The sequence below is a fragment of the Aotus nancymaae genome, unplaced genomic scaffold, assembly GCF_030222135.1.
Source record: "Aotus nancymaae isolate 86718 unplaced genomic scaffold, 86718_ANA_hifiasm-v0.15.2.pri h1tg000040l, whole genome shotgun sequence".
Lineage (NCBI taxonomy): Eukaryota > Metazoa > Chordata > Mammalia > Primates > Aotidae > Aotus > Aotus nancymaae.
Window position 1 is genome coordinate 123,915,689 of NW_026988454.1, and position 12,303 is coordinate 123,927,991.

General features: G+C 48.0%; 1 protein-coding gene across 2 annotated transcripts in view; it reads right to left on the minus strand.

Annotated features, from left to right (window-relative positions):
• Positions 1–2,270: 2,270 nt before the first annotated feature.
• ZFAND3 (zinc finger AN1-type containing 3) overlaps positions 2,271–12,303 on the minus strand; it is a 336,913-nt gene continuing 326,880 nt past the window's right edge. For both annotated transcript variants that reach the window (XM_021665509.2, XM_021665508.2), the window contains one exon: positions 2,271–4,639. In XM_021665509.2, coding sequence (XP_021521184.1) covers positions 4,485–4,639 — 155 coding nt within the window. In that variant the 3' untranslated portion in view covers positions 2,271–4,484. The remainder of the gene's footprint in view (positions 4,640–12,303) is intronic.

The following is a 12,303-nucleotide window of genomic DNA, read 5'->3' on the forward strand; positions in this document are numbered from 1 at the left end:
ATGGACTCTCAGGCTGTTGCCCACGCTGGAGTGCAGTAGCACAATCCTAGCTCACTGCAGCCTCCAATTCCCAGGCTCAAGCAATCCTCCCGCCTCCACCTCCCCACTAGCTGGGACTGTTTGGCATGTACCACCAAACACCACCCCAAGCCCACAGCTATTAAAAATTTTCTTTGCATCACATGCCACATGTTTGAAAAGAAAAAAAAATATTTTTTCATAGAGATGAGGTCTCACCATGTGGCCTGGTCTTGAACTTCTAGGCTCAAGGGATCCTCCCAGATTGGCCTCCCAAAGTGCTGGGATTATAAGCATGAGTCACTGCCCTTGGCCTTCCCCATTTTAAACGTATGCTGTGTTGTGATGTGCCAGCTGCTGCATCTTCCAAAGCAGCTCTGACGAAAACCAGCACTCCACGTTGCATCTCAGAGACCTGAACTTCCTGAAACCTACTTTCAGAGAACAATGAGACAGGTTTCTGAAGACTAGGCCTCCCAATTCCCAAGAAGGGCTCCCATCATTCACTTATTAAAGCGTTTCAATTTTTCAGTCAATGTTACACGTTTAACTGTAGTTGTAAATGTAAGGCCTACTGCATTCCCATCTCCTACCCCAAAGAAAACCAATTTGAACTTTTTGCTTCTTCCTCATTTACCTCCATATTTCTAAGTAACATACTGCTCTCTAGTTTTCAGCTTTGGACATCCTTTGTTGATTTCCTACTAAGAAAGAACAAGAACTTGGCTCTCTTACCCTCTACCAATACACAGGCACATTCTTTCCCTCTTCCAGTCTCCTCCGTGAGATCCTGGTACATTTCACCAGAGCAATATTCACTATTGTTTGTATGTGTTTACATTATTTGTATATAAAGATTATTCACAGCTGAGTGACAGGATTTGTGGCTCCTCTTCCTGGGTATTTCTGGTTGGGCACTAATATGTTATTTGCTTAATTGTCTGTATCTATCTCTGATTCTTCGACCTTCTCCAGGCCCTCTGACAGGCCCCAGTGGTGACAAGACATGGGGCCACCTTACAGGCCTGGTGCTGTGTGCTGAGTCCCCCCAGAGCGTGCCCCGGGTCCCAAGGCTCCGTATGTCTTTCTCCACTCACTTCTCCCTTGCTGGAGCCTCCCCACTCGTAGCTGAGAACAGCTGCACGGGAAGTCAGTTTTTGAGACTCCTGCAGACTTCTCCTGGTTATTTCTGTGACTGTTGTGCCCATCTGGGGCCCTCTCTCGGTGACCCCCTTCTTGGGGCTAGAGGGGCTGCTCACAGTTCCTTGAATGTGCTGCTGATGGCTCCCTTGAAGACCACGGCCCCCTCCCACCCCTGGTTTCCTGTTTCTCACACCACCCAGCAAGAAGGTTTCTCCTCCTCTTCCCACCATTCCCTCTTCTTGCCGTGGATTTTTTTTTTTTTTTTGAAACGGAGTTTTGCTCGTTATCCAGGCTGGAGTGCAGTGGCGTGACCTCTGCTCACTTGCAGTGTTTTCATTGGCATACAAGCCTTTCTGAAGCGATCAGGAGGGAGTTGATGCAGACCCAGTTCCTGTGGGCCATGGGGCAGAGCGCAGCTCACTGCTGCCTGCAGGACCCCTGGCACCCAGGCCACCCGGCTCTCTCTTGCCCTTTGCCCACGTGGTGCTTCACTGCCACTGGGGACTTCTGATTTCCTCTGAGGATTTTTCATCAGGCTCGTGACAACTATGTGGTATCTCTGCCCAAAAAGTACTGGGTGCAGGTGCTACTCCTATGCCTTGCCCCTACCTCCCAAATGTGTTTTGAAATGTTTACAAATGTAGTAAGTTCATCCCCTACACCAGAGTGCCACAGCAAGCACCTCTCTCCAAGCCAGCCTTCAGGAGCCTTCGTCATCACCCTGGAGGCCCTTCCTAGGGTGGGGTTCAGGTCTGGGAGATGCTGCCTTCCCTCAGGACCCAGCACCCACCCCACCCACGTTGGGAGCCCTCAGGGTTGGGGCTCTTCTTTTCTCCCCTACTGTGTAGCGTCCTTGGTACGGGCTTGGCCTGCAGACCCACCTTTAGCCCAAGGCCAGTCCCATAGCTTCCCAGGGCACAGACCCCCAACAGAAAGCAAGGAAGTGGCTGTTTAGCCTGGACACTTACTGAACAAGTGCCCCCAAGTACTGCGAAGGGACTCTGCACACAAGGCCCCCATTTCTTTCCAGCCCTGGCCAGGGAGATGGGTCAGTTTTCTAGCAACCCAGGGGGCACTTAGGAGAATGGGTGAAACAAAGAAAGCCAAACTTTCGTACGATTGGTTTAATTTTTTCAGCAGGAGAAAAAAGAATAAAGTTACAAGATTCTTTTAATATTTTCACAATGTTAAAACTAAAACTGAGCTCTAGGCTATGTGTGTAAGTAAATCTAGAACACAAAAGGGTTAAATAAGATTTTCTCTTTTAAAGATACAAGAATTTAAGCTTTCCTTACATTTAACAAACTTCACAGAGCAGATACTGCAGGGGAATAAGCCCTCCCCCCACCCCCCAGCTCTAAGTCAGGAAGCGAACATGGGCTTCACCCCACCCTGCCCGGCTCCCCAGGGCTCCTTCCCACTGCGGCCTCCACACTGCGGGCAGCGGGTGGGGCCTGGGGAGGGACGGGAAGGGCATGCACAGTCTCTTCGGGACCAGAGCTTGGCGGAGGCCTAGGCGGGGCTGCCTCACTGAGGATGGCCCATATAGTGGCCAAGGGCTGTGGCTTGACAGCAGTGGTAAACGCTGGGCAGACCTGGCCCCTCTGCCCTGGGCTGCCCTAGAGCAAGACACTGGTCTGGGTCCTGAAGCAAGAATTAAGGCTGGGATTTTGCAGCGGATTCCACTCTGGTGGGGTGGAGGGTGGGAAGAGCATGATTTCCTTTTTCAGTACTTGGATCAGAAAACAGTTGCAGTTGCAGGTGTTCAGCTGTTAATTTGCAGACAGAGTTGAACCATTTGTTGTTTTATAAAAAGGAAAGTTGCTGGGTTAAACCATTCCAGTAGCCTCTGTGTGGGCAGATCCGCGCTGCCTCTGCAGGGGCCTTCTGCCCTCACCGACCTGGATCAGATGCAGCACTAGGACCACTGGGACCGCTCACCCTGCCTGGGCTTTCAAGGGAACCCTGATCTGTCCAACCAGCCGCAGCCCCAGCTGACTGGTGGTGATTTCCTAATGGGGCAACCAGGCCCTCCTCCACCCTTCCCCACCTGGCCTGAGCAGCTGCAGCTGCTGAACTCCTCCGTGAACACGAAGGGGCACAGGCGGAGAAATGTCCCCTCAAGCCCTCACCCACCAGAGCAAATATCACTCTTGGAGCTAGGCTACAGCCACAAACTGCTGTTCTAGACAGATCCAAACCCACTGTCCCTGTGAAGTATGCTGCCTTCCCTTACTAAACTTGCTATGTGGTAGATGTGGACTGGGTGTCCATGGACTATGGGGCTGCATAGAAAGGAGAATGGAGGCCGCGGCATCATCCTCTTGGCCCCTGGAGGCACGGGAGGCTCCAGCTGGAAGGGGCAGAGCCCATGGGTGGCAGCTTTCCCAGCTGCCCCCAGCACTTCTACTGATTCTTGTTGGCTATGAAATGTCTTTTTAAAAAACTTCCAATATAGAAATCTGGCTGCAGAGGCCAGTGTGCAGACCCGGCCACTGCGCTGTGCTGCCATTCGCCGCATCTGATCCGTGCCAGATCCCTGCACTGGCGAATGGCAGACCAGAGCCGGCGGGGGCGGGGCACTCTGGCCGCTTCTCGTGACCTTGGATCCCATGTAGAAAAGGCGGGTCTCGTTCGTGGACTAGTCTTGAGTGGAGCTAATTTTCAAAGTGAGGTTATTGTTTCTCTTCTTGTGTGATGAGTTTTTTCATAGCAAGTCAGGTAAAAAAAATTTCCATAAGAATCTGTCCCCCACCCCTCATTTCCAGCTCTGTGGGAGAGTGAGGCCACCACCCAGCCCAGCCATGTGGCCAATCTCAGCAGCCTCCCGTGGCCAAGGCACACGTGGCCATCAGGTATCCTGGCTACTGGGACTAAGGATAAGTGAAGAGGTGAAAGGCCGAACATTAAACAGAGTTTCTGGCAAAGCCATGTGCGTCGTGGGAACTTTAACACCAGCTTCTACTCCTCTATTAACTCAGAGTCTCCGTCTGGAACACTTTCCACTTAAGGCTTTTTATAAGTTTGACTCCAGCAGTGACAGGTATGTGTTGTTTTAAATCCACTAGCCATGCTCAAAAAAAAATATTCTTCATGTTTTAATTTTATACAATGGCTAGCAGGCACCTTAGTAACCAGCCAGAAATCAATTTCAACCACCATCAACCCCTAAACTACAGTACCAGGATGGCTGGCTAAAGAAAGGAAACGGACTGGCTGTAGTCTGACGCGTGCCCAGTACAAGGTGTCTGGCTGACTTTGTCCTAAATAAGGCTAACATTAGTGAACTAAGAACAGCGTCATGTGGTGGCCATGCCTGGCCTTCAGGAGCACCCCTCCCCGATGCGCTGGCAGGAGCGCCCCACTTTCCGGTCCAGCTTCACCATTTTCATGATGGCTTCCTCCCGGCCACGGCCCATGTGGTCGAATGTGCAGTCATGCTGCTCGGGGAGGCGATGTAACATACAGAACACGTAACCTGCAGAAGTGGGAGAAGCAGAGGAAAGAGACTGTTAGGGTGGCCTCCAAGTGCGCAGAGCTTCACTCTCGCCCTTGTCCAGAGGATGGAAGGGCCTCCCAGTGGGTGGGTGGACAATGGTCACTGCAGGGGCTCCTGCTGCAGCAGAGCGCTCACTACAACACCCCCACCCATAGCAAGAAGGTCAACACTTTACATTCCATAACTGCTCAAGCCCATCCCACACCCTCCCAACTCACAAGCTGTGGCTGTTCAGAGGCTACCCCTGCCTGGACCCTTGAAGGCTAGAAGCCTAAGGTGATGGCTGTGGTGAGACACAGTCTGTCCTTGGAATGAGTGGGCTTTGCACCCCGCTCCAGCACCGTAGAAGCAGAAGAGCACAGGCTGTCAGCTCAGCACTTTGGTTGGCTCAGTCAAACTGTGACTTCTACCACAGGATACCCACCATTTCTAGGAGGCAGGAGAAATGATTACATCTTAAATGACATTCCACCTCCTGTACAGCCAAGGCTTGAGAGCATAGTGGGAGTGATCAAACCACAACCCACAAGTGAGTGGGGGCTCTCAAAGGAAAATGGATGGTTTCTAGTGCTAGAGAAGACCTTAGAAACAGAGGAAAGGACAGCAATGTTGGGCTCTAATCATCATCTCCAAGGAACCTGATACTTCTAACTCCACCGGTAGGTGGGAGAGGTTGAGATTCCCACACTCAAGGCCTCCCAACTGTCCCTTCCTCCCAGAAGTGCAGGAGGCTGCAAGTCTCTTTTTGGAGCAGAGAAATCCAAGCTGGTCTGGAAAATAAGAGAAAAAGACCAGTGATGAAAGAGCAAGAGGCCTACCGAGCAGGGAGCCAGTACAGGTGAAGTTGCTCTGGGTCGGGAACAATGACGGGAGGGCTGCAGGGAGCCCGGAGCCAGGCTCAGGAACATAGGGGAGCACAGCTGCACCACCAGGGTGTCACCCATTCCCTCCCACTTCCCAGTCAATTTCTAGAGCAGCTGATATGCATGTTTGCACAGATATCTGATGTCTCCAGGGTCTGCTGGCCCTCTCAGGAACGCTGGGGAGAACAAGATCAGGGCTAGAAAGACACCTGCCAGTGCTGGCTGGCTCCTCACCACCTTCCCATCCCATCAGCATTATCTCACCACACCTCCAGGCCCCATGCACTTAGATCAGGTCCACAGGAGCAAGCTCCCAGGTGAATCCACTTCTAAACCTGCTTCCCATCTGTCTGGAGCAGGCATCCCACAGCAGCCTGACTAGGCAAACACTCTCCTCACTTGTTCTCCAAGCTACCTTAAGCCCTCATCCAGGCCACAAAGAACAGGCAGCCACCCCTTGCAAACTGTGACTCATCCCTCCTCACATCCTCAGCTTCTTTTGGGAGATGTAGAGACTGCTTTTAGAAGAACAGCAAGAGCCCAAGCAAGGACGAAGTGGCCAGGATGAACAGTTTCAACTCCCTTAAGATGAAGGTTTGATAGCCTTAACTTTCAAGATTAACTTCACCTATATTCCTCAGCCTGAGGGAAGGAGAGTGTATGGTGTCCTCAATGGCTGGGGGCCAACCAGCCTCAAGGATATAGCTTGAAGCTACTACACCCTACTAGGAAGCCTTGAGCCCAGGCTGTGTGCAAGGGCACATGTACACAGCCTGGGGGGCAGAGTGACCCAGCTGAGCTTGGGCCATCCATTGTGTGAGAAAACACATAATTAACTGCTTCCCAGGGAGAGCAGGGCAATATGTTTGACTCTAAATTGGGATTGGGTTTAAGGAAAATAACAGAGTTGAAATTTTTGTCTCCCGAGAAGCCGAGCTCCCACTTGGTCCAAAAGCAAAGTTAAGATTAATGAGTTCATGTGTTTTATTTACTGATAAGTTCATTGAAGATATTGGATACCAGTTGTTTTTCTCCTAAAGGACTTTGCAGCAGAGGCGTGGATGGCCTCAATATGCATCCTCCATCTAACAAGCAAAATCATCTTTTTGTAGGAAAGCCTGCCTGGTGAGGGAGAACCTGATGCTAGTCAGGGCTTAGGGTAGGGACACCAGCAGGATGGCATCAGGATGTGTCTGTAGACATTTTTGTCACCAAGTCCTGACATATTTCTGTACTTTCGGCATCTATAATAAGGGGTGGGAGGACCCCTGCTGCCCCTTCCCTTCCCTTTCTTCAAGATATTGGGATGATTCAGAAGGTCCCAGGGGCACTCCTCTCCTTCTGATGAATGGTGCTGGCTGAATAAAAGCAGCAGGAAATGGATTACCACTGGAATTAACTTGGCTCCTGGCTCAGCTTAACACCTCATTAGTCAAAGACAGACTGGGGTGGAAGGGAGAGGCTCTGTCTGGTCCCCCTCTCCATGTTTGCTTAGCTTGCATTCTGCCAGCTAGCAGGTGGCCAACTTGGTGGATGTGAGAGCCCCAGGACTCTGGAAGAGGAAATAGAGAGTGACACCCACAGTAGCTACCCTGATATTCCCTCTACCCTCTATCACAACAGCCACCCTGATATGCCTTCTACCAGCCCAAAACACCTTATTTCTCTGCTCAAGTTGTGTACCTGTTAGACACACATCTTGACACTTGGCTTGTATTTTTTTTTTTTTTTTGAGACAGGGTCTTGCTCTGTCACCAGGCTGGAGTGCTGCGGTACAATCCTAGCTAACTGCAGCCTCAACCTCCCAGGCTCAAGGGATCCTCCTGCCTCAGCCTCTCAGTAGGTGCAACTGCAGGCATACACCACCACACCTTTTTTTTTTTTTTTTTTTTGTAGAGGAAAGGTCTCTGTGTTTCCCAGGCTGGCCTCACACTCCTGGCTTCAAGCATTCCTCCCACCTCAACCTCTCAAAGTGCTGGGATTGCTGGCATTAGAAGGCACACTCTAATCCCAGCACTTTGAGAGGCCCAGGCGGGAGGAATGCTTTCAAAAATCCATGCCTGGCCAGCTTGCATTTTTGAAAGGTAAAAACTATTAAATAGCTGATAAATTTTGGGAGCAGTGCTGGTAGCAATGAGAATATATGGCACTGTAATTCACTGGAGAAAAGTCTAGGGGAAGCTCTAGAAGGCTAACTTCCCAAGTTGCTGCAGTGAAGTTATTAGATGGCATAAATTAAGCTCAATTCTTTCTCCTGTCAGGATCATTCACTAAGAGGAAGTTATGTGCTGAAACTTGTCCCAAATGCTGAGCAGATATTATCTACTGACAGCAGCCAATGGTGAAATGCATTTTGGTGTCTGAGGGGGGTTGTCCTGGATACAGGAGATGGTGGGTAGGGGTGGAGGGGAAGGACTGATGGGTGGGATGAATCTTTATCCTCTTTTCTTGGTACTCACAGATCTGTTTCCAGAAACTACTACAAATTTTATGAACTTTGGATTGCTCTCTGATTGAATTCTGGGATCCAAGCTGGGCATGAAGAGAAATTTTCAATGATGAGCAGTTTTAAAGCACAGGGGATTTATATAGAGTCGTGTTAGCTAGGCCAGCCTTAACACTTTCTCTACACCATTTCTTAGAAACCAGTAAGGGCCTTTCCAGAGACGGCCAAGGATGGTGGCATCCAGAAGTGATAAAAACACTGACAACACAGAACTGACCTGCTGAACTATGACAGCAGCTCTAGTTTATTATCCAGGGTATCATGTAATTCTTTTTTCCCCAGATTTTAAAAAGTTATATAGTATAATCAAATCCAAATAAAGCCACATATTCACAGACACTGATCTTTGACAGCCAATGAGAACATACACCGGGGAGAGGAAATCCTTTTCAATAAATGGTGCTTGGAGAATTGGCCTGCCACGTGCAGAAGACTAAAACTGTACCCCTATCCAGAGTATACCACACACAAATCAACTCAAAATGAACTAAAAACTTAAGACCTGAAACTATAAAAACACTAGAAGAAAACCTAGAGAGAACTCTTAGGGACACTGATCTAGGAAAAGAATTTATGACTAAGATCTCAAAAGCACAGGCCACGAAAACAAAAGCAGACAAATAGGACTTAATTAAACTAAAAGCTTCTGCACAGCAAAAGAAATAATCAACCGGGCAAAGGGAAAACCTGCCAAATGGGAGAAAATATCTGCAAACTATTCATCTGCCATGGACTAATATTGAGAGTACACAAGGTACTTAATGAGGGGAAAAAAATCCTATCAAAAACTGGGCAAAGGACATGAATAGGCAATTCTCAAAAGAAAATGTACAGTCAACAGGTATATGAAAAAAATGCTCAGTGTCACTAATCACCAGAGAAATACAAATCAAAACCACCATGAGATATCTTACCCCCATCAGTATGGCTATTGTTAAAAAGACAAAAAAGTAGCAGATCCCGGTGAGGATGCAGAGAAAAGGGAACTCCCTCTGTTGGTGGGAATGTAAACTAGGAAAGCCACTATAGAAACCAGTCTGGAGATTTCTCAAAAAACTAAAAATGGAATTATCATTTCATCTAGCAATCACACCACAGGGTATCTACCACCCAAAGGAAATCAATATATCAAAGGTATACCTGCATTTACATGTTTATTGTGGCACTATTCACAAAAGCAAAGATATGAAATCAACCTCAGTGTCCATCAATGGATGAAAGAATAAAATGTAGTATATACACATAAAGGAATACTCTTCAGTCAAAAAGAATGAAATCATGTCAGTTGCAGCAACATGGATGGAACTGGAAGTCATTATCTTAAGTGAAATACACCAGGCACAAAAAGACAAATATCCCATGTTCTCACTTATATTCAGGAGCTAAAAAATTTAAACATATGGAGGTAGAAAGTGAAAAGAGACAAGACTGGGAGGGTGAGTGTGGGGAGGGAGGAGGATGAAGAGAAGTGGATTAAAGGGTATAAACATATAGTAAGATAGAAGGAATAAATTCAACGTTAGATAGTAGAGCAGGATGACTATACCTAACAAAAATGTATTGTACTCTGGTGATAAAAGACACCCTAAATACCCTGACCTGATCATATGCATGATATACATGTAACAGAATTTCTCATGTACCCCACAAATTTGTGCAAATAAAAAATCAAATTCACTCGTTCACATACATACAATCCCATATCTACACTCTCCTTATGGCCCTATTGTTCGGCAGCATGTGATTTTAAAACCATTTCAACAGATTTTTGCTTACTGTAGCTATACAGCATTTGGTGCTTTGAAGGGATAAAGGAGGATAAGGGGTAGGGGGATATGGTTAAAGGATGTTCAACCCCCTAAAAAGAAAGGAGAATAATCAAGGCAAAGTGCTTGAAGATGTGATCTGCCTGCTAAAGGTGGCTTAACCATAGCCCTTTCCCCTGTCAAGTCACATGACTGGTTACCCTGTTCCTTAGAGCCCAAGATTACTGGATTTTCATGAAATCTGGTCCAGGAGGAAGCTGCAGAGCTTCTTTAAGGATGCCTGAGTTGTGTTCGGTAAGTCTGTACAAAAAGAACTTGTGTGGGCGTCTCTTTGCTTGCTGGCACTGAAGAGCAATTTGGGATGAGCCCCTGATTAAAAAGGGAGAGTGAAACAGCAGCTATGTAAGCAATCTGCTCCATGGCTTCACCTTCCATGGCCCTCTGGACTGAGGCCTCTCTCTGCCTGCCACCATCCTGGCTTCTGACAGGCCGCCCTGGGCATGGGAAGAGGGAGAGTAGGATTATTGAGAAGGCCCAATCATAGCAGGTAGTACTAGTCATCCCCTGTGATCTGGGAGAAGGTCTCCCCAAGGTCTCTACCAACTAACTACACCCTCCATCTGAGAAGACATCCTTCAAGTGAGCAGACAGCATCAGGAGGGGCACATGGAACAGGAACAAAAGAAGAGGATGCCTGTCCAGACAGCCACAGTGGCTGTCATCCAGGGACCCCTCCCAAGCCTGTGGCTGTGGACAGCAAGTGATGGGGCAGAGCAATCACTTCCTTGACTGTCGCTACCAGAGATATAAGACTATGGCATAAGGCAAAAACACATTCAAGACCCATCTAAAGCTCAGTCCTGAAAGAATCCCATGTGAATGAGAAATGCAGGATGCAGTTTTCAGCTCACTCACCCTGAAATGCATGGTGAGGGGTGGGGAGACTTCTCTTGGGAGGACAAGGTATTTCAATAGAGGCCACTCATGAATATTAAACCAGCACATCTAGACTCAGCTCTCCTGATGCAGAAATCGGGCCGAGGGCGGGCCCTAATGACCCATGTGCCACATAAACCTGAAGATGCCCAATATCTAAAGGGCCTTAGAAACACATTCCCGGCAGAAAACTGAACTCAAGAGCATTTTTCCAAGTCTCATAAAGGTCTGACATGCAGATCTCAAAAACTGCTCATTTGGTGGGAACCAAACTTCTAACCTGACTCTACAGTTTTTAAAACTAACATCTGAAATGGATACAATTCATTCAGATGCTCTCATCCACAGCTACACCTCCTTTGTTACACAGGGAGGAGTGAGTGTTTTGAGACTAAACCTACATGACTGAGAACAATCTGCACAAATGCCATCATTAGGCAAAGGTGCCACAACACCCAACACCTTGTTCTAAGTGCTGTGGAAATTGTAACAACATCTCACTCACATACAAAAATCAACATCAATCACTGCCCAAAAGAACACTCCAAGGTGTCACTCAACCTAGAAGGTCGGGCTGGGTCTGTGTTCTGTGTTCTTTACCTCTCGGCAATGCTGGCAGGCTAGGCACTGAGGGCAGCTGAACCAAGTCAAGTAGCAACCACTGGTTCCCTTCCCCCAAAGGCCACAGGGAATGGCTACTGTCAGGGTCTGAGGAGGTGGGTAGAGCAGGAGCCCACCTTACATCCTGCCTGAGGTGGGGCCTCTACCCTTAGCTGAGGCCCCAGGACCTTACAGGCCAGCATTTCCCTCCAACCGCCAAGAATTGAGCAGGTGTTAGAACTGTCCTTTTACACAGAATTTCCTGAGGGAGACAAACAAAGTGATGGATAAAGTCACAAAAGTTGAGTCCCTGACATTTTTATTCAATCGGTGCCAGACAGTAATGTTGCTTATTGGCTTCATCTTGAAGTAAAAATAATTATTTCAAATTGGCAAAACTGGACAGCTCTGGATATTTCTGGACTATAATTAAGCATTTGCTTTCTTGCAGATCCATCACTTGGAAGTTCCCCCAAGTGGCTGTTTTATTAAAGCCACAGACCAGGGCGGGGCTGCAGCTCCAGCTGCTCAGGTGTTTTTACCTCATTTGCAAAATGTTTTACACTTCCTTGCTTATTTAAATTTCAAACTGTCAAAAGTTGAAGGAAGACCTAAAAATACTGATGAGTCTTGGGGATGAGGTACTGTAAAATGCTCTGCTGGTGTGCAGCCCAAGGTGACAGCATGCTGCTGTCTGTACAGAGGCACCTGCGCACCACCCCCACAGCCTGTGCTGGGTGCAGCATGGTGATGGGGCTGAGGCAGGTATGTCCCGCTCTGCAGTAAATCAGAGACTGTAATTCCTATGGATGCACATGAGTTCCAGCAGACAGAAACTATGCAAGACCTCCCAAAGCATCCTGTGTTGACTCTCCAAATCGCAACTAATTCATAGGTACCATTTGGTATCTAAAGTATCTATTTCAAAAATAAATGACGAATATCTTCCTTAAATGATCAAGCAACCTTATT